The sequence below is a fragment of the Gambusia affinis genome, linkage group LG13, assembly GCF_019740435.1.
Source record: "Gambusia affinis linkage group LG13, SWU_Gaff_1.0, whole genome shotgun sequence".
In the NCBI taxonomy this organism is placed as follows: Eukaryota; Metazoa; Chordata; class Actinopteri; order Cyprinodontiformes; family Poeciliidae; genus Gambusia; species Gambusia affinis.
This window is the reverse complement of record NC_057880.1, coordinates 15946730-15970942: the sequence shown is the minus strand read 5'-3', so window position 1 is coordinate 15970942 and position 24213 is coordinate 15946730. Positions and strand designations below refer to the sequence as shown.

General features: G+C 36.2%; 1 protein-coding gene across 3 annotated transcripts in view; it reads right to left on the bottom strand.

Moving 5' to 3' along the window:
• The window catches only part of LOC122842340 (muscular LMNA-interacting protein), a 31961-nt gene extending 8303 nt beyond the window's left edge, over positions 1-23658 (bottom strand). Inside the window, exons 1-12 of one of the 3 annotated variants that reach the window (XM_044136119.1) lie at positions 23497-23658; positions 17949-18074; positions 12176-12313; positions 10282-11850; positions 9096-9170; positions 7372-7449; positions 7210-7293; positions 7042-7086; positions 5957-6001; positions 4873-4935; positions 4674-4796; positions 357-1322 (exon numbers count right to left, since the gene is read on the bottom strand). In XM_044136119.1, coding sequence (XP_043992054.1) covers positions 1305-1322; positions 4674-4796; positions 4873-4935; positions 5957-6001; positions 7042-7086; positions 7210-7293; positions 7372-7449; positions 9096-9170; positions 10282-11850; positions 12176-12313; positions 17949-18062 — 2352 coding nt within the window. In that variant the 5' untranslated portion in view covers positions 18063-18074; positions 23497-23658 and the 3' untranslated portion in view covers positions 357-1304. Of the gene's footprint in view, positions 1-356; positions 1323-4673; positions 4797-4872; positions 4936-5956; positions 6002-7041; positions 7087-7209; positions 7294-7371; positions 7450-9095; positions 9171-10281; positions 11851-12175; positions 12314-17948; positions 18075-23496 lie in introns of those variants that run through there. The other 2 variants (XM_044136117.1, XM_044136118.1) reach the window with 2 other exon arrangements.
• Between the last annotated feature and the right edge of the window lie 555 nt (positions 23659-24213).

Here is a 24213-nt window from a genome sequence, read left to right as displayed (position 1 = left end):
CAAACTTGAACAAGTCTGAGAAAGGCTGAGCTTTTCTGCGAGGAGGAAAGGAAAAAATAATCCACTGCCACCTGTGGAAGTGCATAACAGGTAACTAGAATAATATGAAGAATAATTCCATTAAGCATTGTCTTGGTGGAAATGCACCAAGAATTAAACTTCTTGCATATTCCGTGAACCATTTCCTTCCACTTTACTGCTATGAACTGTTGGTTTCATACAACAAACTATGTTGCAGTTTGTGGTTGTAACATTACAAAAGGTGAAAAAGTTGAAAAAATGTATTAATTAACAACTTGCTGAATGTGATTCTTTCCAGCTAATTAATAGAAAAGGACTGTTTGGCTTTAAATAAGGTTTAAAATTTACTGTATTTTGAATTTGTCTCTGTAGTTAATCAACTAAGAGATCTTATCTCCTTTTCCTCTCCAACTCTTGTCTCCTAGCTCAAAATGGGAGACAAGAGGAGAGTGAAATCATTGAATATTTGGTGTCACGTAACCCTGCCTGTTTCTCCATCTCCTTCAAGCCTTTTTTCTTTTGCTTAACCTTTTCCTGTGTGCTTATGACGTTTTCTCTTTTAGTTTTTCTCCATCGTAGAGTCTCAAAATTTAAGCCAATGGAATACCACATAGAGTGGTGATGTGGCTGCCTTTTTTTGGCAGCAATCACTGAAACACATTGTAATTGTTAGTGACAGAACAAGGCCCAAAATAGGAAAGAGTAGGCAGCAGATAAGCTGACGAACATCTGCAAAATGTGCCACATTGCCAACATTCAGTTTTACTGTTGTGGTATTATGGTTGATGAGTTTGTTTGCAATGTTGCCTCATACTGTGAAGTGTCAGTGACTTGATACTCTAGAGAAGAAATGTTCACCTCACAGTCTACAGTGTAACATCAGAAATAACAAAAACATATTTCTGATACTTATGATTTTGCATTTTTTGTCCATATTAGAATTAAAGAAACATTTTAATCATTATATTACGAATTATGTATGAGCTGTTGATAATGATCTCTGGTAAAAAATTCCCCAACCTTTCTTAGATTGCTGTCTGAGCTGTATGTTTAACTTTCTTCCTCTTCCAGAGCCCTGGACATGCTTTAATTGAAGAGACTTGAGTTCTTATTAGTGAACTGTGGCCATAATCCCTTCTGATGTGTGGCTCTGGTAATCCTGTAAGTCAATATGCCAGAAAACTGTTCAGCAAACTGTCGTGTAATCTACTTAACTGCAGAAGTACGTCGCTTCAGCTCTGGCATTAGAATGCAGATGCACAATCCCCGGTGAGTGTCTGTAATTAGATGCATCTTCCTGGCTTTGTGTGCAAATAAAGAAACAAGCTTAATCAACCAGAGCTCAGTTGTGCAATCACTCATCTTGTCAACACCCTGAACAAAAAAAATACAAATTCAGAAAATCTACTCTGACCAAATCTGCATCAGCCTTCATATCTGTTGTCATGGTAAAACGAAAAGTACAGCTTTTGTCGGTTATAAAGTACAACATAAAAATTTTGAGGTTTTTCTCAGGGTTCTGAAATCATTTGCATAAAATTAAATATGACAATCCAAAACTACGAACAACAGATTCCAAACAAGTTAAATTCACAAATTATTTTTTCCCCCAAAGGGGATATTAAATGTTATTATAACTTCATGCAAGTATCTTCAAAGAGTTGTTGTGGTGATGTATTGGGCAGAAAAAATTCATGTAGTGGGCAGTCTGGCAACCAGGGATGGAGTGGGGCAACAAAACAGCCCTGAACTTTGACTTAGTGACCCACAGCTATCAATATATGGAACCCTGTCAATGCCTGGCACAGGCACCACACTAGTATAATCATGACTTACTACAATACACCATTTAAATTACACTGATATTGATGTTCTGCTTTCCACATTTGAAGGGATTTCTTACAGTGGGTTTAGCAGACATACAGTCAAACCCACAGTTGGTTTGTGTATGGTTTTCTTCACAGGATGTGATCCACTGTCTGTCTGTGCCATCTTTGTGTTAAAGCACCTTTACTGCCAGAGATTCTGTCTTCTTCTGAGAGTGGCTTTGACTGTCTGACCAGGGGTGCATAAGATAAGGTTGAACTGGAGTGGGCTGATCTTGTTCTGCATCCACGATGCCTGTTTCACCTGATGTCAACTCTAAAATTTGGGGTTATAGCTCAAGTACTTTTTTAAATTTAATGGATGCTGATCAGCAGTTTCCAGTTGTACAAAATAACCTGTTGTGGCCATTTGCAGACAAATCCAAAACTCACCTGTTACCACCCACAACCTTTAATGAAAATTTGTTTTTATGGAACAAAAGGCTGTGACATAACCTTTTGAAACACTTAGTTAGTTGATGGGTACGTTCAGACTCAAAGAGTTGTTACCTTTAGCCACACACTTGACACTGACATTAAAGCTGGTCTCCTTCCAAAATTATTGTTTGATCTATTCTGTATTAAATGACCCTGGTTGGTTCACCCCTGGTTGTGGAAAGTTTAAAAGGAAGATGTTTCTACAGCAAAAGGTCTGGTGATGTAGTAGCTGATAGCTCTACTTTATCTAATTAAAATGCATTAGATTAACTAATCCACATGTATCTTTTAAATGGGTACATAAACAATCAATCATGTGTGTTCACATGCTGTGTGTGTTCAAAACTGAAGCACTGACGTACACAGAGTTGTAAAATTTCTCAGTAATCTTGGAAGAAGTTTCACTTCTGTCTCTGCTGAACATAAAAACAACTCAGTAATGTGTTTACTCTGTGTTTTGTGAGTGCCCAGAATTTACCTCTGCCAGGTTCCAGTAACAGTTCAGACATTACTGCACTCCCTAATTATGCTACAGGCTAAGCAACACATGCTGTTGATATTTGTGTATTACAAGAAGAGAGAGAGAGCAGAAGGGAAAAACATCCTTCCAAGTTTTGACCATAACAGATCAATTTTAGATCTGTTTTGGTTCCCCAACAAAACTTCTATCAGCTGAAGGTGGCCATAGAGCACGTTCTGCACACTGTGTATATAAAGTGTGGTTTGGTCACAGTGGACAGTGGACAAAGTCCTCACATTCTAGATAAGGGGATTGCTCTTTCCTGGGCAGATTTCATCAAACCTGGTCTTCAGACACAACTGGCCAGCAATCAGGTGTGCTTTGGCACACTTGATTCAAATGATAGCATTAGCTCCTGCCAGCCAACATGTGCTGAAGAGGCCTGTTTATCGCCCACTTATTCAGGTCAGGCCAAAAAGAAAACACCTTAAACAAGCAGGGCAATAGCCCCTGAGGATCAAGATTGAGAAACACTGCTCTTGGACAATGATAATAAATAAACCGAAAATATATTCCTTACAACTACCGTGACTCATAATCCTTCTAAAACAAATCCCCAACCTGTCCTCAACCTTGAAGATGTTATGTACTCAGCTTGTTCAATGCCTGCTCATTGTCAAAATGCTAATTCTAACGTGCTTGACATGTTTAAGGCGAATTTTTGAAAAAGTTCTGGAGCAACAACAAAAAAAAACTCAGTTTCACGGAGAGTTAAATTAATGTGAGTAAAATCTGGTCTCATAAAACCTATTTTGTATTATTTCAAGAATACTCAGATTGCAGCTTTGCTGTTCCAGTAACCAGGTTATGCTTAAACCTCGAATAATGTAACACAAATGTGTGTGTTGAAGTTGGAATTTGAAAAACCAGAGAGATTTACTCCTACGATTAGCAATACCAAATGAGACCAAGTTCTTCCAATTGTATTCATTTACACTGTGAAGGAATTTTATGTTTGAGGATGAGAGATAAAATAACTTTATTACCTTCTGAAGAATGACAATAAAATAAAACAATCTTGAAATGACTGTTTGAAATGAAAAGTTTTCAAAATAGAAAAAATTATTTCGACTATTTATTTAAGATCAATATAGCTTAATTTGTAAAACATGCACTTCTAGTTTTAGTCACATTTTCAGATAAATATTTGAAATATTGAAATATTTGAAAATCAAAACCAGGAGAAAATGCAAAAGGCAAAAAATAAAACATAGATGAACAAAACAAGCTGATGGCACCAAATAAAATCTCAGGATGCCAACATGGCTAGGGCCAGCGCTGCTCCATGTAGAGCAGTGTCTTTTTTTTTATAGACACTGTGCACATCTTCACTCAGAGGCAGCGATCATAAAATATGCAGTCTAAATCTGTCCTCCTGCCCTGGGTCAGACACCTTATTATTTTGATATACAGGAACAGAATCTCCTCTCATTTACCATGACTGTCACCTCAGCAACTGATATCTAAAACTATAGTTTGCTCCGCTGGTCCAGTCTCACAAATTGCATCTATATATCTTTGCCCTCTACTATAATGGAGCTACTAAACTCAGCAGTTAATGTTTGATATTTTGCATATCTAATTGATGCTCAGAGAGAGAAGAGAAGGTTCATTAGTTAAAGTAAAGAAGGAGTCTTGTGAACCTTAATGATTGTGCTTTTTCTTACTACTGTATATTTGTATTCCAGCATACAGGTATTTGGTACTAAGTTTCTCAAACGCTACACCAAATAGGGCAGTTATAAAAAAAATGTGATATCTGTTACTCAAAATTAGTCCCAGATTCTTTCTTTTTTGTTTTTCTTCATCAAACTCATCATAAATCTCACCTTTTTCTTATCAGGCATGGCTTGATGAAAATATTTTCTCAAGGAAATTGATTTAAACCGATCTTCAATCTCCTCTGTAAGTCTTGGAATAGCTGACATCGGACGAATCATCCCAGGTTTTGTCTAGACCAAAAGAACAACAATCTGTTACGAGCAGAGATTTAACATACCAACATTTACAAGGTAAAAGATTTCGTACCTTTTCAACATCTGTTAGATTCCTCGGCTTATTGGCAGACGGATGCAGGCTGCATAATGATGCCTGAATAAAAAGAAAGCATTGAATGCTTGCTGGAAATAATGACAGAAGATTGCATGCTGTTTAAAAATTATACCATATATACAGCTAATTGTTTACTTCATTCTTGGTGTGTGCATTTACAGAACACAAACTAAGTACTGTATAAGAAAAACATGTAGTCCTCCTAACTATGCATTAATTGTGTAAACAAAAAAAATAACTTAATAGCACTGCATTATTGTGTATTTAAGAGATAGTTACATAAAACACAAAAGCTAATTTCTGTCATTTTCCTGTATGCCAGTTCTGATGAAATACATATGAAATATAACAATGTCAATAGGATTTTGAATGAAACTTTCAGCAGTTATTTATTTTGTTAATTAAATACTAATGAATTCCCAAACAGTGTTTTTGTGGGAGCAAATTTGTATACTTATTGACCAAATATACTTGACATGCACTACACCTGTTGCATTCTTAGAAATCAAAATGTAAAATGCAGTGGAATCATAATGTCAAAAAATTACAGCCACAATTTATTTAATAAAGAAAAAAGAATTTCGGGGACTTTTTGAGGGCCAAATCAGCTTGATGAATATTTTCTTACTAGTTTCTGTGTTCATACTCAGACAAAATAAATCATCCCTCATTGGTATTCTCACCTCACTCAATTGGAAACCATTTTTGTATTTGAACAGTTCTATTAAATTTATTGTGTCAAAGTAAAGATTTTGGTTTTACCTACCAGCTCTTCCCTTTAGAAGAGAGCTTCTTTTTTGTGTAGGTAACATATCTGTTATATATTCTATATATTACAATAGAATATTGTAATATATTCTATTGTAATATTGCAATAGAATATATTGTAAAATATATTCTATGGATGACAAAAGTGTAACTAAGTAGTCCTAAATTCAGTGACAAAACTAATTAGAGACTGATATTATATAAAAGAAACAAAATACAAGGAGCAGCAAGATGTTGCAGAGGTTCTGTTGGGAGTAACACCTTGAAATGAATGAAAAGAAAAACTACTCACATATTTGGTTTCACGGCCCAAGGATTTTGAAAATGAAGGTCTGAGCTAAAAATGAAAAAGTAAGGCGTAAAAACAATGATTTATTTGTAAAACAGCCTTCAATCCACAGCACACTGACAAATATTGCTTGACACTTTGAGCTGATCTTGTTTATTCTGAAAACTACATGAGGCTGTCTCCTTTGATCAAAAATCAATGTGTTTTTTCCTCATACATACCAATTTTATGGAGTCAAAATTCTCTTTAATCCCTCATACAGTTAATGTCTCAGCATAAATGAGAATATCTTTTTTACAAAAGTCCAAAGCAGTTTTGTAGGAAGTGTTTGCATCTGTGGTAATTCCCCATTTTAATTCAAATTCTGATTGAACGTGAAAGCTGATTATTTCTATTCTCTGTATCCTATTTAGCAAACATACTGCATCTAAGCATACTAAATAAAAAAATAAGTGGAAAGAAAAACAATTTTCCTGTAACCATTTGAAGGGTTTTGAAGCAAAGCCCTTTCAAAGATTTGGGAAGATTGTCGAGACATGGCTGGAGTCAGTGCTTCATGAGCCAACAGAGCCCCATTTCAGAAAGCAGGGTTAACAATTCCTGAGTAGAGGGCAGATACTCTGAGTGCATAGTTCATGTAATGAGGACATATACTACACCTGTTGCATTCCTTGAGTTGAGGGGACTCGACTGTTTCTTAGTGGTCCAAAGGTGATTCATCATGCCACAAGCTAGCTGCCTCCATATTAATTTAGGAGACCTGATCAAGTATTGTAATATATATAAACATGTAAATATATTTATAGTCAATGGGTGCCTAATATTTTCATGCATTTAGCATCTTTGCTTTAGGCCTTATATTATGTGAATTACCTGGCATGAATGACATTAGTTCATTTTTTGTGAAGCAGGCAGAAATTTTATACAAACACCTAAAGCGATTTGTGATTTGTTTGTACATTATTTTTGGTTTCAAGTAAAACAAAAGCAAAAAGTTGTGGTAATTTTCTCATATAACCTCCAGCAATTTGACTCACAGTCAAACGTGTATTATGAACCAGTATCTACAGCACAATGTTACAAATTACCTGAAAATGCTCCTTGGTAGTTGATGACTTGGAGGTTTTCTGGCACTGGGATGTTTTGCAATTACAAGGTGTATAAATTATTCCATTAATTCACTTTCAATATCGTGATTCACAATTTGCTCTTGCATAATTTTAGTTTTAATTTCAGCAATCAATCACAGAACTCACTGGTGGACTGGAGTTTGCCAGGATCTCATCAATAACTGCGTAAAGGTCCTCTGACTTTTGACGGAGCTCAGCAGGAGAGCACATCTGCAGACAGAACAAGATTATTAACACTTGTATGAAGTATGATGCATGAATACAATAAGAAGCTTTGTGCCCTTTTACTTCTGCATGGGTGTCTGTCGGAGTTCTAGCCATGGAGTTACAGTCATTAATTTTTCTTTCCACTTCTTCATCTATTGCCTATGAAAACAAAGAAATAAAAAGGGCCAAGTTTCAACCAAAAAGTACAAAATACATCATCCATCAATTATTGTCTGTATAAAATCCAAGGTAGTAGAAATGCATCACTGTGACCATATTCAATCTCTCCAAGAATGACTTGATTTTGAAAATATATTTCTTCTGAAGACCTTATTTATCTTTTTTTTACTGCAGAAAGAAAATGTGTTTATAGACTGTTATCTTTCAATAGGTGTTATGAATGATAACAGCACAGGTCTATTTAAAGTGACCATGTTTGTTCTATATGTTTTCAACCCAACTATCAAAAAGGTGAATATATGGAGAATGAGAATGGACACATTCTCCATATGGAGTTTAGCTGAAAATCACCAGCTGACAGATTAGTTATTAATTCCTGATAGGTTGTGCCATAACTTAAAAATTTAGAGGAAAAAAATACAAACTTTAATTGCTTTTAGGACTTAACGGTTCCTCAAACCCACGTCAAACGTATTGTCAGAACGGAGTTGTACGAAGTTTGAAAAGCAGAATCAACAAGAAATGTGGCACAGCTGATTTTATATTAAGTATGTTTTTTATGTTGGATTTTTTTGTTTGACTATTTGTAAGCACTGAAATTAAAAACTTGTTTTTTATTTTAATTTTTATTATGCTACTGTGCAAAACCTTATGTATTTTTACAGATCCTTTACAGAGTTGTTTACATTTGTTGCTGTACTTTGAATTTTAGGTTCATATCTTTAAAGATGAAGAATAAAGCATCTATTAGTTTTTCTAAATAGTCCAAGAACCACCAAATCTCTACAAGTTCAGAGGACTGAAATTGAAATTCAAAAGCCAGCATTTATTACACATGACTGGAAGACAGTCAAAAGTTTTTGACCATCATAAAATAAGAACTTGAAAGATCAGTGTCTGTGAAGAATAGAATAGAACAAAAATATAGAATTTTTTTTTTTTTTTACCCAAACCACACATAGCACACTGAACCAGAAACAGACAGAGACCATGGATTTCTAAAGTGATTTTTTTATAAATTGTTGCGATTCTTTTCGTTCAGAAATGATGCTAGAAGAAAGCTTGAAAGGTGAAATAAGTCAAGGAAAACAACTGCATACATTTCAAAGTTTCAATAATGCTGGGGAGTTGTACTGTTCTTTTGTGTTCCTTTTCTTAGATGATCACATAGGAAACATATAATTTACCAAAAAAGTATTGGGGAAGTCAAAAAGGCAGGACAATTTTCAACTGGGAAGCAGCAGAAGAAATGTAAAATCGGTGCTTTCTACAAGAAATCTTGTAAAGTGCCTAAACTCGATGTATTGGGAGAATCTTCCTGAAGCTAAGATTTTCGGTGACTAAAATAAATGTATTTTCTTATACAAGGAGAGTTAAAAAAAGAAAAGAAACATGCTACAGAATTTCTTCAAGAAACATTTCATTGTTTTTTGTTTTGTTTTTTTTATGTCACAACTCAAAAACTGGAGATTTTATTTAAACTTTCTTTTGCCCTTTTACATATATTAACATGTAAATTATTCTCACCGACACTGTAAATTTTTTGGGCATTACAAACATCTTCTGGATGTTTAACGGGATCACAGGATGAATTAGAGGGATTAGAGTTAAATATGTGAACTCACTTGCTGATCCAAGAGAATCGTGTTTGTTGGTATTGCAGCCAGTGATTTGTAGCTTGACTTAATCTTGTGTGCATGCTGTTTAGGGAGAGGGAGAGGAAAAAAAGCAGACAATGTATACAAATGAATTATGAATCAGATTTCTGTAATTTTATGAAATAATATCCTTCTAAAATGTCTGGAGTTGCACTTCATAGAGCATTTCAGCTTTGTAACTCACCCTAAAGCAAAACTACATAAAAATGTTCCAAATTAGCAAAAATTAGAAGCAGTCAAGAAAATAAATATTCATACCCCTCAACGCTTTATAAAACTACTTATAACAGAAAACGTGGAAGATGAGACCAAAATAAATAAAAAAAATTTGGCCCATGTATGGAGGAAAACTAACAACACATTAATCTTGACAAACTCCTTCTCTGGTGACATTATGATATGGGGATGCTTTTCCTGGTCATGAACAGTGTAGCAGTTAAAAGTTGAAGGGCAGTAAGAGATACACTAAAATACATTGGCTGTATTTTAGTACCTCTGGCTAAAATCCAGCCAGAGGTACAATGGATTAAGTAAGTGTGGGTTAGAATGACACTTTCACAGTTCAGACCCAAATCAAATTGGCTAATTGGGACTATTTCTGTTAATTGCTGTGAAAAGCAGAGTCTACAAATGATTGGCTCAGGGGAGATGAATTATGCCTACAGGCTTTTTCAGATTTTAATTTGTTAACAAAAAGAAGAAAATTAGAACAAAATGCATTGATTTTCTTCTGCTGTAATGTGAGAAATTGTAAAAAAAAATTTAATAAAATGAATAAAAAGTTAAGGACTTTAAATCCTTTGCATGGCCCTGTGTGTTAGGCATCTCGTCTATAGTCCAAAAACAGACATTACTGGGCATGCTGTGTTATTTTAGATCATAAATGCAAAGTTTTGACACCAAACAGCTTTTCCAGATGTGTGGTCATGAGCACTGATGTGGAAACCTGTGCAGATTGATAATCCATAGCAGCAGCAATGGCTCATGTGACAAACACAGACAGACATCTAAATACAGAGAACAAAACCTGACATCCTAACAGCAGGCAACAGCTCATTTTAATCACACAGCATGAGAGAACAGTGTCAGCCAGGAATAGAAAACAACACCATTAGTGCATCAAAGTCATGCTTGTGATAGACAAGGACACTACCTTTCTTTTTTTACCCTCCCTGTCACTGCAGTCTGATATTCCACTCCCTGGCCTGGGGGACGGCGTGGAGCAGAGGGACAAGGAAGGAGAAGAGGTGAGGTCTCTGATTGGTGGAGCGGGAGAGGGCGTAGGCGTGGGCGTAGGCGCGGGCGTACTTGTGGGCGACGACCATCCGGGAAAAGCTATGGTTGTGTAGCAAAACGGAGACAGACTGCGGGGCTTTGGATGAGTCTGAGAAGGTGTGGGTCCTCTGGAAACATGGCCGCTCCCCTCTGATTCACGTCCTCCAACCTTTGTTGTTGGTTGTAAGTGAGGGAGAGAGGAACGTGTGTTCAAAGGTGTGATGTGTGGCGGAGAGGGCTGCAGATGTGGAGGGGAGACCGGCGGCGATCTCAGCTGCTGAGAGAGCATTCGGAGCCTCCAGAGAGAGGAGTTTGGTTGGCAGGTCGATTTCCGCGGCGAGGAGGTCTCTGGCTCCTTAACAGATGAAGAGGTTGGCGATAAGAGTTTTCTGGAGTTGTTATTAAAATGGTCCTTGAGGAGCATGGTGGGCCTCTGCTCATGCCGCTTTGAAATAAAATTCTTTGTTGTAGCCGCCATGGCTGGTTGTTCATGCTGTGTCACAGAAACTAATTTCAAATTTGGAAACAGAGGTGGGGTGGTTTTGGGGAGATTGTGGGTCTTTACCTGAGCTTTTCTAAGTTCGCCGCTCGTCACCTGAGTTTGAAGACATTTCCCATGGTGTTTACTTGACTCCGCCATCAAAGGAGCACTGACAACGCCGCTGGGCTCTCGGCAAACAGGGTTTTGACTGTCTACAGAGGTGGACGAGGAAAACTGAGATGAAAACTGCAGAGGAATGGAAGCCACGCTGCAGGCGGCTGAGCATGCATTGCACACAGACAGAGTCACAGGGTTGACAGGCCAGCAGGGGGTGTAAGGCCTCTGCAGCGTGGCAGACAGCACAGGAAGGCGACCTTTTCTGAGGATGGCAGTGAGGAGGGACAGCCGGGTGAGAGGGGGGCGACGCCGGGAAGTGGGGGTCTGCAGACATGTGGAGGAGGAAAGGCTGTCACAGGACGAGAAACAGGTCTGAGGAGTGTGAATCAGACTAGAGCCAGGTGCGAGAGAGTGCTTCCTGATCTGAACCACAGCAGGGGAGAAGACTCCAGAGCGGATAGATGAGCACTGAGAAACAGTTCTGCTAAAAGAAGCAGGAGAAGCCACAGAGGAAGGCTGCATGGAGTACCAACCCGGCTCTTTATCCAAGCCCTCTGACAGAATGGACTCTCTGGAGGAAAACGGGGTGGGGAAGAGGTCTGTAGAGTTTGTGGGGCTTGTTCTGTCTTCTGGCACAGACACACTGTTTGCAAAGTAGCCCAAGCTATGTTCAGAATGTCCAGAGATATTGTGACGCTGCAGGCAGGGACTGCCTCTGCATTTGTCAACAACTGCTTCCATGGAGACCGTCGCTATGGCCTCATGGTCGGGTGTATTTTCAGATGGGGCGCCGACTGAAGGAGACGCCTTGGTTCGAGAGAGGCTCTTATGATCTGGCAAAGGACTAAACTGGAAAAAGAAATATTAAATTTGTGTTATTTTTTTACATTTTATTTCTAATTTTGTTTAGAATCAAGACAAGACAAGTGAGCAATGCTATTGGACATGCAGAATAACATTTTTTACATCTGTCAGTTACAGTGCATGTACATCTGAAAGATCATCTTAAATTTATTGTAATCTGTTAATCATCTTCCTACTACATTTTTAAACAAAAAATAGTTCAAATTAAGTGGATTAGAAATGACATATTTGGGTCAGGCAATATCAGTATTTCTTCTTTATGTGTAAATTTAATAAAACTATCATGCAGAATATTTTATTTCTGACTTACTCGTGGTTTTGCCTCCAGCTGGACTGTGTTTCGTTCTCCTCCCTCCAAGACGTCCTTGATAAAGACAATCTCCGCTTTGTAAATGTCTTCCTCTGACATGGTCTCTCTGGATGTCCTCTCCTGGGACACAGCTGTGTTCTGACCGGGAAAAAAGCAAAAACATTTATGTGGAGGAGAACTTTTGAAACCTGAGAGGAGCTGAGATGAACTTCATAGAGCCTGGCTGAGCTTCTAGGCTGAGCATGGGTTCACCACAACACATACCCCAGATAATTCACATGCCCTGCTGGCATCAATGTAGCAACTCCTTCCATCTGGAGAAGTTGCTGATTTGTTTGAGGCGTATTTGTTTTTCTATAATTATTATTTGTTTGAGTTCAAGTTTATTTTATGCACAGTAAAATCTATAAACAATTGTACGCATTGACATTCAGTTTAGTGTAGCAGATTTATAGGATTTACACTTTGATTTTTTTATTAGCAAGTAAACAAGCTTCAAGCCTTGTAAAAGCTTATGTGTAGAGTTGAATAACTTTTCTACAGGTCCCTTCAAAATGTCCTTTAATTAAGTCCCAGATCTTCAAAATAAGACTGTTTTAATGATGTCAAAGAGACGTCTTGATTTAATAAAAACAGCTTTCAATCTAAATCTACTAGTGCTATTGGCAATTTTGGGCATCATTTTTAAAAACGTCTGAAATTTCACCCATTTCTTGTATATCTTTGGAGGGTCAAATACTGATGGATGTATTAAGCACTCAAGCTGAACCTGTCTTTTAATGAAGCATCTGATGAATAAAGAAAAAACCCAGTCATGACATAATCATTGTCCAGCGTAATAAGCCATGCCTACATAAGATTTTGTCAAATTGTAATGTTTTCCTTCTATTGAAGGAATTTTTAAATGAAGAAAAAGTTGATATCTCTTTCGTTGGGAAGGTTGTCTGCCCACATACAGGGAGCTCAAAAGAGCAATAACTTCGAGTGTGCTAAATTATTGCCAAGAACTTCATGGTGATGATCATCCTAAAAATACACATCAGTCGATTGGCAGCCGCCAATCATCTGAACTCATTTAAAATTTTGTTTGGAGCTCCCTTGCTTTTCTTTAAATAACCAACAGTCAGAGAAATGAAAGGCTTCCAGATGAGAGCTTCCTGGAAGACTGACAATTTATTTTATTTTATTTTATTTTATTCATATTAAGCCAGATGGAGCCTGAATGGAGAAAAGTTAATTAAGTTAGTTAACTATTTCTCATGTAATTTGATGCCTGATGGTTTTACGGTTTTTATATATGTCATGAGTTGAAAACATAAAAAGTTTTGAAAATGTTATATAGTAACATAAATATTCTAATATCTACAGAATATCAGTTCTCATTGTCTCTCGACAATGAGAACCAGTTCAGTTCGACTCAGCAGAGCCTTAAGGAGGGCAGCCTGACATTGTTTTAGGCAACAAATTGCAGAACAAAACAAATGTATGTGAAAATGTCAAAATTTGCATAGAAATATAAATATATCACCCTTCAGACTATTTATCAGCAAAAGAAAAAAATTATGTGGGACTTAAAGCTACAGTATGTAACTTTTCTAAAAACTGCTTTTTATTTTTTTAACGAGAAAGAACACAGTCTAATTTAAAGTGACACTGTAATTGGACACAGAATTTATACACTTGTGGTACTGAGCTCTTGTCAGAGACATGAATGCAAATTGATGATCCGAACTTGAGAGTGCTCTTTCTAAACTTTTTTTGTTTTTTTGTTTTGAGAAACCTCCAGCAGCTGCAACTTTCAGCAGTGAGAAATTATCACAGAGATAAAGTGATTTGCAGCCAAATGTCCAAATGTAACCTTTCTTGTGTATCTTTAAGATTTTTGATGACATTTTCCTTATCTCCTTGGTTTTCAGGACTTCAAATAATCACTTTTGGCAGCTATTTCTAGAGCAGCCTGTGACTTATTTTGCCTGGGTGTGAACATTGGGTTATGTATCATGTTTGATTCTTTGAGTTGGAGGCATCACTCTCTTGAGGGCCATACACAGAAGCTTCTAATGCTCTGATCAGGGAAATAAAAACATCAAGGCAGAGGCATAAACTTTACTCTTCAGGGGTATGGCTCAGTGAATCTGTAGTCAGTATAATATTACTTTGAAGAAATGTGCCTTTTCTTCACTCAACATTTCTATAGGTTTTGGAGTCCACACGTCCACAACTGTACAGCGTTCCTTCCACATGAAAACTGTGAGCTAATTATTTATGGATGTTCTTTCCCTCATGTTTACTTTACACTTTTACTGACATTGTAACTCTTGTTGATGTTTCTTTATTTTCAATTCTCAACATATTCATCTTTGGGTTCATAGACTCATACTCTGTATCTCGGTTTGTATAACACCTCTTTCTACAAGGTTCTGATATTCTTTCTGGTTTTGTTTGATATGATATTCTTCATGAATGTCAGTCAAGTTGCCAAGATGAAGTGTAAGTAAACAAATATAAGCACAGTATGCCCTGATCTAATCTGACCCAGATAGAAGAACAAAAATCACCCCTGTCAACAAAGATCCCATGCTTCCTCTGCGTAATGTAGTGATGTGTCCTCATAATGAATACATACCACATCTTTTGTACTTTATTTGCAGCAAATTCAGACTATACAGCAAGTCAATTCATTGTAGAGATTATCTGCTGAATTTGTTGTTTGTTTGGGTTTTTTTTACTAACTGCTTAAAAATTGGAGAGCAAAAGGTTTAAATTGCCTGTTTTAGAATCTTCTACATTTAGAAAAAGATTTTTGATTACTGAATTAGTTGACAATTATTTCAATCAATAATTAGTCTGATTAATTGTTTCAGTCCTACATTCAGTATAAATAATACAAAATAACTTTATTGCATGTTTTTACTTTGAGAATAATTTTTAATGAAAAGGTGATTGCCTAAAACTGACATTATAACAAAAATGCTGATTTTTTTTAACAGGATGAACAGATTTTTTTTCTTTGAATTTTTATTTCTGACTAAAATGTATTATTTTATGCCTCCTTTTTTAAGTTTCTTACATGATGAATTCATGTAATTATGCATTTAATACAAGACTTAAATTCAATTAATCAGGAATCTCATGGTCCCCCAGAGTAAACTCACAAACTTTCCCTGCCAAAGACAATAATCTGAACATTTTATAGCGTGGTTTCCACTTCCTTATTTTATCTATCATGAAATAACAGGGTAATGCAGGAAAAGAGTCCATGTGTTTGTCACTTTAAGGCTGGACTATTGTCTTTTCTGTGTAGGTAGATGAAAACACCAATTACGGGATAAATCTTCAAAATGCCTCCAGCTGATTGAAAAGGCTGCAGGAAGAGCCATGACACTCCTGTCCTGTAGAACCAGCTCCAGTTGAGACAGACAGGCACCCTGTCTACTTTTAGGACTCAGCTGAAAACCATTTTGATAAAACTTATAATTAGAGGGCTCAGGTTACCCCGAGCTTTCTCTGTAGTTACCACTGTGGGTTCAGATTGCTTGAGGACATCCCTACCACTTCCCTACTTTCTCCTATCATTCAGTTTTTGTATTTTCTGCTGTTATTTATGCGCTAAACTTCACAGTTTAGCTTAGTTTAGTTTAAATTACAATTTTTTATAGCAAACCCTTTGTACAGTTAAAACCAGGATCCGAATATGTGAGTTATGGCAACTGCTTAGCCAGATGCACAAATCATTTCTTCTTTCTTAGAAGGAAAAACTTTTGTTTTTATGTTTCTCACTGTGACTTCCCAAAGGCCTGCCAATCCTTGGGTTAATAACCTTGGAGGAAATTCAGAAATAAATGGTGCCACCTTTGAAGTCTACATGCTGGGAGCCAGGAAGCTGACATCAAGCTTCCAGCACCGTAGTGCTGTTACGACAGCGATACTGGATAAACACCTTTTAGCACTTTAAGCCCTCCAGCAAGCTGCACCATAGGGGGTCAATATGAGCCCCGTGGAAAGGTTACTTTTAATATCGCAGTGCACTGTCATGTATCTGTACATTTCGCTATGCTTTGATTCATAAAAAATAGCTTTGAGAAGAAGATATTTCTTTTAATTTTAGATTAAATTGTGTAAAAATGCTATATTTTGACTTTGATGTTCACTTTTATGGTAGAAGAGCATTTTAATGGATTTCTATGGTCACTTAGAAAAGTATTTGATGTTGATTTCAAATAGACAAAAATGCAATTTCTGCAATGTTTGAACCAGAATCTCACATTATATTGGAAATGATGCAACAGAGATGTAATTTAAAGGCAGTTAGCTTGTTCTCTCAATTTAATTTCACACAAATGTTCTTAAGAGGAATCCCCAATACGACGTTGACTATAACATATCCCACATTTTTAGGAAAGTTCTCCTCAGGGTTTTGCAGTGTGCTTATGGAACATTATAACTTTTCTACTAAGTGTGCATTTTGAGGTCAGAAAGGCTTAAATGCAGCCACTCACACATGAAAACCTTTTCCATCAAAATGGAGCTCATCCAAAGACCATATGAGGATAAGTAGCTACCAGGACTTGTTGACTGCTACTTGCTAAATGTTCCCCTCCATCCATTCACTCTTTTCTGAGAATTTTTGGAGCCTAAGATTTTATGGCTCAGTTCTTTTTTTCCCAGAAACTGCTAATTTCTTAGTATCTAGTAGAGTATTTAGATTTTATTTTATGATCTGACGTATTGCACAGGTTGCATCCTGTCTCATCACTACCCTGTAATTCACTGGACTCCTCACAGTGACCCATTCTTTCACAAATTTCTGTATACACCTGTTAGATGCTGTTTTTAGTTCATTTTTTTAATAGACTGAAACTCCCAAAAACACTAATTTGGAGGTGAGTGAATAACTTGTGAATAAATTGTATGTGTTTATATTTTTACAATAATTTTTCTATCAAAAGGATGTTGTAGAAATATAACAAAGCCTCACCAGCTGCTGCTACAACTGAATTTATTTTTGCCAGCTCGCTCCCAAAGATGAGGTACAAAAGTACTGTAGGTACAGTAAAAGTGAGATTGATTATACGCCTGTAGTGAACAAATTTAATCTTCAGTTCCCTGACCTGATAAATCACTTCAGATGAAAATCTTTTCACACAATTGACAGTTGCTGAAATAGATTAAATCCTTCATTAACCTGTTAGAGTGTGAGGATTTGAAGAAGTTCAATTTTAGAGAAACAATCTATCTTTGTAAAGTATTTTTTGAAAAGCAAAATTCCAATAAATATTTCACCTTGGAAGCAAGTCCTTGTACCACCGATACATCGGTGTTCATACACCAACCTCGCAAAGCCAGATCATCAACCTTTGTTTTAACCTTCAGATTAGAATTGTCTTTGACAAGTTTCCTGAAAGATGGTAGCACTGTTTGTATTGTTAGCCTTACAGATTACATTAATTGGCCTTTAGTTGAGATCTACAATGAAGCAGTAAAAATCTTACTGAATAGCATCTGGAGTCTGATGTCTACGTTCTTCTTCTGTGCATGCAGTTCACTTTCAGGTCCTAAGCCATCCATACAGAGTTGTGTTTGTATAATTTAGCACGACCAAGCAAAAAATAAATAAATAAATCAGATTTCAGTAGAAATATGAATTAAGCATCAACACCTGCTGGGTGAACATAGCCTTAGTTTGTTAATTAAAAGTATATGTGTTTAAACCCTGAACTGTGGCATCACAGGTTGTAAAATGTGTTGTAAAATGTCACTTCTGCAGCTTTACCTTATCTGACTTTCCTTTCTGAGCAGAAAACGTCTCATCACTGGCAAGAATGTTTTTAATTGGCAGCTTCTGCACCACAGGCACAAAGGTAAATGCTGCAGGCTTAGCGGGCATCCTTACTGTAACCTGCAAATATTATTGGAAAGAAAAAAATAAATGCATTTTAATGTAATGCACACTTGGAAAGACCCTCTTTTTAATGTCTTTGAAATACACATGAGCAAAAAATCTGCTTGCTGTTCATGCTAAGTGAAATTGTTGCTATGAAAAGTGGCAGAACACATTGAGTTTGAAAGTTGTTTTCTCGGTTATGTCTCTCCTTTATAGGGTGATATTCCTCACCACATATGATATATCATTACTCAGATACACACACACACACACACGCACACACACACGCGCAGCCACACACACACACAACCACGCCCAGGGAGGCGAGTTAATTAAACAGCGTGGTTCAAAGCTTTGACATGCCCAGATTCTTGGGAACCATTTGGCTATTGTCACATCAAGTCATGCTCTCATCCAGTTTAAAAATAACAAATAGGTATTAAATTGAAACCCCTCACAGCCTTTATTTGAAACAAAACATACATTTAAATTAACCTATTGCAGTGCTAGATCTTAATTACTTTAACATGAGAGCACCCTTGACAAAATGAGGTGTAACAACTTTGCCTAAATTAAGAGTAAAATGTTAGAGAGATTAGTAGTTTTTATCAAAATTTTACAAGTCTATTTTATAAAACACAGTTGTAAATTGGGAGTTTTGTTACTGGGGCAGAGGTGTGGAAAAGTCTGTTTCATGAAGCCCAGAAAGAAAGTGCTTTGAATTTTATAACAATATGAGATGTGCAGTCATTTTCATCAAGCACCTTTCTATCCGTTAAAGAAGTTTCTGTTTAATTTTCCTCATTTTCACAAAACAAGGTTCCATATTTCTATATTGGTGTTTTGCTTTGAAGCTTATTTTGTTGTTCCCCAAATTTCTAGATGATAGTGTTATGTTGAAAGTCCACCCACACTTGCTATGACAGCAATTTCAATGAGTTTTCTTTTTATTATTCTTTTTATTTAATGTGTCCTTTTGAAGTTGGGCTTTTAGCTCTGTTGTCTCCGTGGTGCATTTAAGTGCTTTTAACTTTTTTGTCTCTTTTTTTTTTTCAAACACCTCAATTGAAGCTCGTTATCAAAGACAGTCACATTGTTTATCCTACCTTGCATCAAGTATCCCACAAAATGAAGAACTTATGTCAAATTTTAAACTGACAGTAAAAGGACCCCTTCTCCATTTCCAATAACATTTGGCCTGCACTGTCGGAACAGCTGACCTGTTGCTTTGACCTCTCTGGTTTCCTTTGCTTTTAGAGTCAAGTACTTTAAGTGGCACCTAGTGAAGAAGCATTGTAGATAGGACAGGTTTTATGGCGTCAGAGCTTGAGAATGTGGTGCATGGCAATGCAAAGATTACAAAGATTGTGTGACTCAATGGCAACTAACAACAACAGGCAAATGTTGCTCTTTTATATTTAGAGAGTCTACCTTTAGAGTATATATATAAAGTATATATCACAATACTAAAACTTTCCATGACATTGGCTCAGTTCAGTTTATTAGAACCAAATTGGAAGAACATAACACGTTTTGCTTCCATTTTGGATTCCTTCCAATTCACAAATTAGTACTGCTAACAACATAACAGTAGTATGTGAAAAGAAAAACTCAACAATCTGACTTTAACTTTGTAAAATGTTTTCTTTCACACTTTGAGCGTGGTGGAAAACTCAAGAGTACATGTCTCTTTTTCTTGCACATTTTTTTCTTGATTGTGTCAAAAGATAATCAAGAACCAATGTGAGGAAAGAAAATGCTGAAGAAAATGACTCCAGATGATCAAACAGATTTCTTAAGTTGGGAGAATAGCTGCCTGCCTAGGTTTGCCCATTGATTTTATACTCTATGATTTAGGTACAAAAAAAGACAAATCTTTTATTTACACACATCTTGGAAACATTTCAGATTTAAAATATTTTAACTAATGAATTAAGAGAACTTTTTGTTAATCTACTCATATTCAACTTTATGACAACACTATTGCATATGTAAATATATTATATGTTCAGTAGTAGTTTTTTAATAATTTATGTTATACCCATCTAATTTATGGGGAGGAGTGTGTAACAGAATGCCTTATGCTGGTTTCAAGAAATTCAATGTCAAGTAACATTTTCTTTACTTGAGAACATTTTTCTTAAAATAAGATAGTATATCTTACTTGTACAAGTAAAATTGGCTTGTTTTAAGTAAAAATACACTAATTTTAAGATATTTGTAGGTTCATCTTGGTTAGATATATTTTCTTGTTTTAGAAAATCTTGACAAGATCAATTTTCTTGTTCTGTTGGCAGATCATTTTTATTATTTTAAGAAAATTATACCTTATTTTTGTACTTTTTTTCTTGTTTATGAAAGGGCACTTTTTGCAGTGTGGAAACATTATTTTATTTAAAATGCCACAAATTAGTTTCAGCCTGTATGGGCTCAAAAAAACCGGAAGCAAAGTAAGCAATGCAGTCTAATAATAAGAAGTCGATTATAATCAGAGGAATTCGCTTCTCCATATTGGCCTTGTGTGTAAGTTACACAAAAACATAATTAATTTGAAAACTTGCAACTATTATTCAACTTAATCTGCCAGACCTCATATTACTTATTTATACCCAATGTCACTTCATAAATTATTGAAAACCATCTTATTAAAAAATCATTATTGCAGTAACTATTCATTACTTTGATCTCTAACATAATTCCCTTATGCAACACTGTGATTGGAATAAATTAAATTAATTTCTTATTCACTATATAAATTTGCTGTGACAAATTTGCTGAGATTTTAAAAAGGTTCTGTGGCAAAAAAATAAAAAATAAAACAGCCATGATACCAACAGTATTTTGAAATTCAATACAATTATTGATTCTTTTTATTTGTGCACTCAATAAAAGTCCTGACCTATCAGAAGTATATAAAATGTATGTTTCACCAAGTTTACATTTAATGAGTAAATATGAGAACTCAGATGTATATAAAAAATCCCAATGTCATTTGTAGACACACACACAGAGGCAGTCCCAATTCAGGTCTCCTATTTTACCACCTCCATCAGGTGGGACAGATCCATGTTTTTTGCTGTTTGCTGTTCTTGCCCTATGATCATTGAAGCCTAATCAGACCAGTCACAGCTTTTCCAATCTGTTATTTTTTTAAATTTAGCCTCAACATCCCTTTTTTCTCACAGGAGCAGCATCCCAACTGATTCAATGTTGGCTATGCTTTTAGAGTAATGAGATGTTTGTGGCTTTTTAGCATTTTTAAACACTCTGGCCATTTGCCTCTTGACATCATCAAAATATTTTCAGATGCTCACTGACACATCTGATTCTTATACCATTCCCTGTAATGATAAAATATATCCCACCCCCCTCCTTCATTCTGATGCTCAGCATAAACTTTATCTTCTTGTTTTCATCACATGTACATGGATAAATGTGAGTGTATACATTATAAAGTGTCCCGAGAATGAATAGATTTTAAACAGCCATCATTTTTGCAATTAATGCATTTATACATTAGTTTAGTAAAGGCAATGAGAACAGTGAGACCTTCAGCGACATGCAGTTTATCTTTTTTAGTTAAAATTGTAAAGCAACTTTTAGTTAGAATGGTTGCATGCTGTTTTACAATCCTCTTTTATGTGGTTATGTCATTGCAAACTCTTTGCTCATCATCTCAGTGGAGTAAGTTTACCCTGTGACAGACTGAGCATGTGTTTCCTGCTTGGCCAGTGAAGCCCTCCTGTAAAGTAATCGCTGTCAGGCCTGCCGAGATCATACCGTCCTCATAGGTCACATTTAGAGCTGGTCCTGGTTCAATCTGTTGCGTGTCGTCACGGTGTGTGCGTGCCCAGTTATTGCTGCTGGCATGTTAGCCCAGCGTAAGAGCCAGTAAATCACTTCCTGGAGAACCAGCACCCCTGCGTGTGGGTTTTTTACGGCCACTCACATTAACTCTGACCTTCCAGTAAGTGACAAATGAAACTAAAGAAAGAAAGGCTATTAAAAACTTTGAAAGTTTCCCTGCTGTTTTTCTTTTGTCTAATGATGTTTTTTGTAATGGTTTTGAGACATTTAGCATTGTCCTCCTGCTAACATCCACATTTGTTCATGAATGCTAATATATTTATCATAATTAAAGCTCAGGCATGTGACTGAGGTGCTCCAATGACCTTCACATGGTGTATATCAAGATAGTTGACATGTTGTGGCCATTTATGCTAAATTTATGCTAAATTTTTTGTAGTTTGTGATTTCTACCAATTTAGTTTTGTTCTTTGGGTAGTTAGAATATATTTAAGTTCATTTAGAACCAAAATTTGTAATTAATTTTTAGATTTGGAATTGTTTAGATTACGTTGTTAATATTTAGACCCTCCCATTAATTTGAGTAATTAAGAACACACTGGGCGCTTGGTGGAGTATTGTTTGGTAAATGTCTGGTGAGGTTTTTAAAATTATTTTTTGACCACTTTTTTATACCTTCACACCACTTTTGTAGAGCTCCAAACATTAAATTGAGATAATTTTTTGTTTCGATTAAGTTGCAAGACGTTTTTAGTAATTATTTTGTCTCTACTTTTACAATAAATAAATCATCTCGGAAGTGCGTACAAATTGAAAATCCACCTATCACCACCCACGGCCTTTATTGGAAATTTTGGCTTTTTTGAACAGAAGGCCGCGACATGATGTATGCATAAACTGCTGGGCGTGTTGCAAAGTAAAGAGTTTAATTACAGACAAGCTCACAGCCCCTGTCAGACGGGAAAGTGGGTGTAAATTTAGAGATCCAACAGCTGCTACTGAGCCCACAGGGTGCTAAAAATGGACTACAAACATATACTGAGATCATAATATGCATCTTACATGAGAATTAGCTAAGTGAAAAATTATATATACTGTACATATTTCAGTCAGTAGAATTTTCAGTTGTAGTTTTCCAATAATAAGTGGCACAGAATAAACAAATATAATATAGAAATGTATAAATATTAGGTCCGTGTTAATAATTTTACTTTGTTTATTATGTAATTCTGACATTAAATTGGTTTATAAGAGTAACTCTGACTTTCTAAATGTATCTGAAGTGATTTTCCGCTTCAGTCCAGGCGGGAAGCCAAGTTAAGTATCAAGTGACAGTGTCTGTCACTATGTTGTCCATTTGTTTATGTGTGTAACCCTGCAGGGTGGTAATGGTTAGTAGGGGGTAACATGAGAAGGTAGCATTGAACGGTGATGTAATGTAAAATAACCTAATTAGGATGTTTCATATTACAGCTCTATTTGACGTTAGGGTAAAATACCGTTGTAGACCTTATGTTTCCAAAGATCAACAAAGAACCAAAGCGGTTAGCTGAGATCATTCCACAGAAAACACCCGAGAGGATGGTTAAAATGAACATCGATGAAATGATATAGTTTAAAACCTTCTTACCTTTCCCACATTCTTATTCAACTGTTCTGCTCTGGTTCTTCTCCATTTAAAGGGTTTTGCAACAGCCTCGGGTTCCCAAACAAAGCTTCACATCCCATCAAAGTAAGGTGCCCACTGTTCAGCTCCTATCGTGAATCTGAAAGAGCAATAGAGTCAACCTGTGTTGTCCAACAGATTTCCTTTTATAGATGCCTTATATCCACAAATAGCCTGCAGACACCAGTCTGTATGCTGGGAAGCAGAAACAATGTGCTACATGCCAGGACAAACTGACAGCTCCACAGTAGCTCATTTATTTTACTTTATGAATAACAGGAGTTTTGACCACCCATTTGAAAACACATATTTGCGAACACTTTATAAAAAGAAATCAGAATAATAAACTTTTTGCTTGTTTGTCTTTCACCGCCTTAAAATTGCAAAGTTTACATATATTTCAAACCTTTTGGGCTGTCCTTCCAGCTTGTCCCAAAAACCTTTTGTCCATGAATTTTCTATAAGATCAGAGCTTTGCTATGACCACTCCAAAAAATTGTAGTACTGTAGTATATGAAGCTTCTTTGGAACTAATTTGGAAAACACATGTGTTCAAACTCTCTTCCATGTTCCCTCAGTACCCCACACAGATGACGAGACATGTTGAAGTCGCATTGAAGGGCCGAGGAACTGTTCGCCTGTGAACAATGAAATCTCCACAAGCATTAAACTGATAGATGG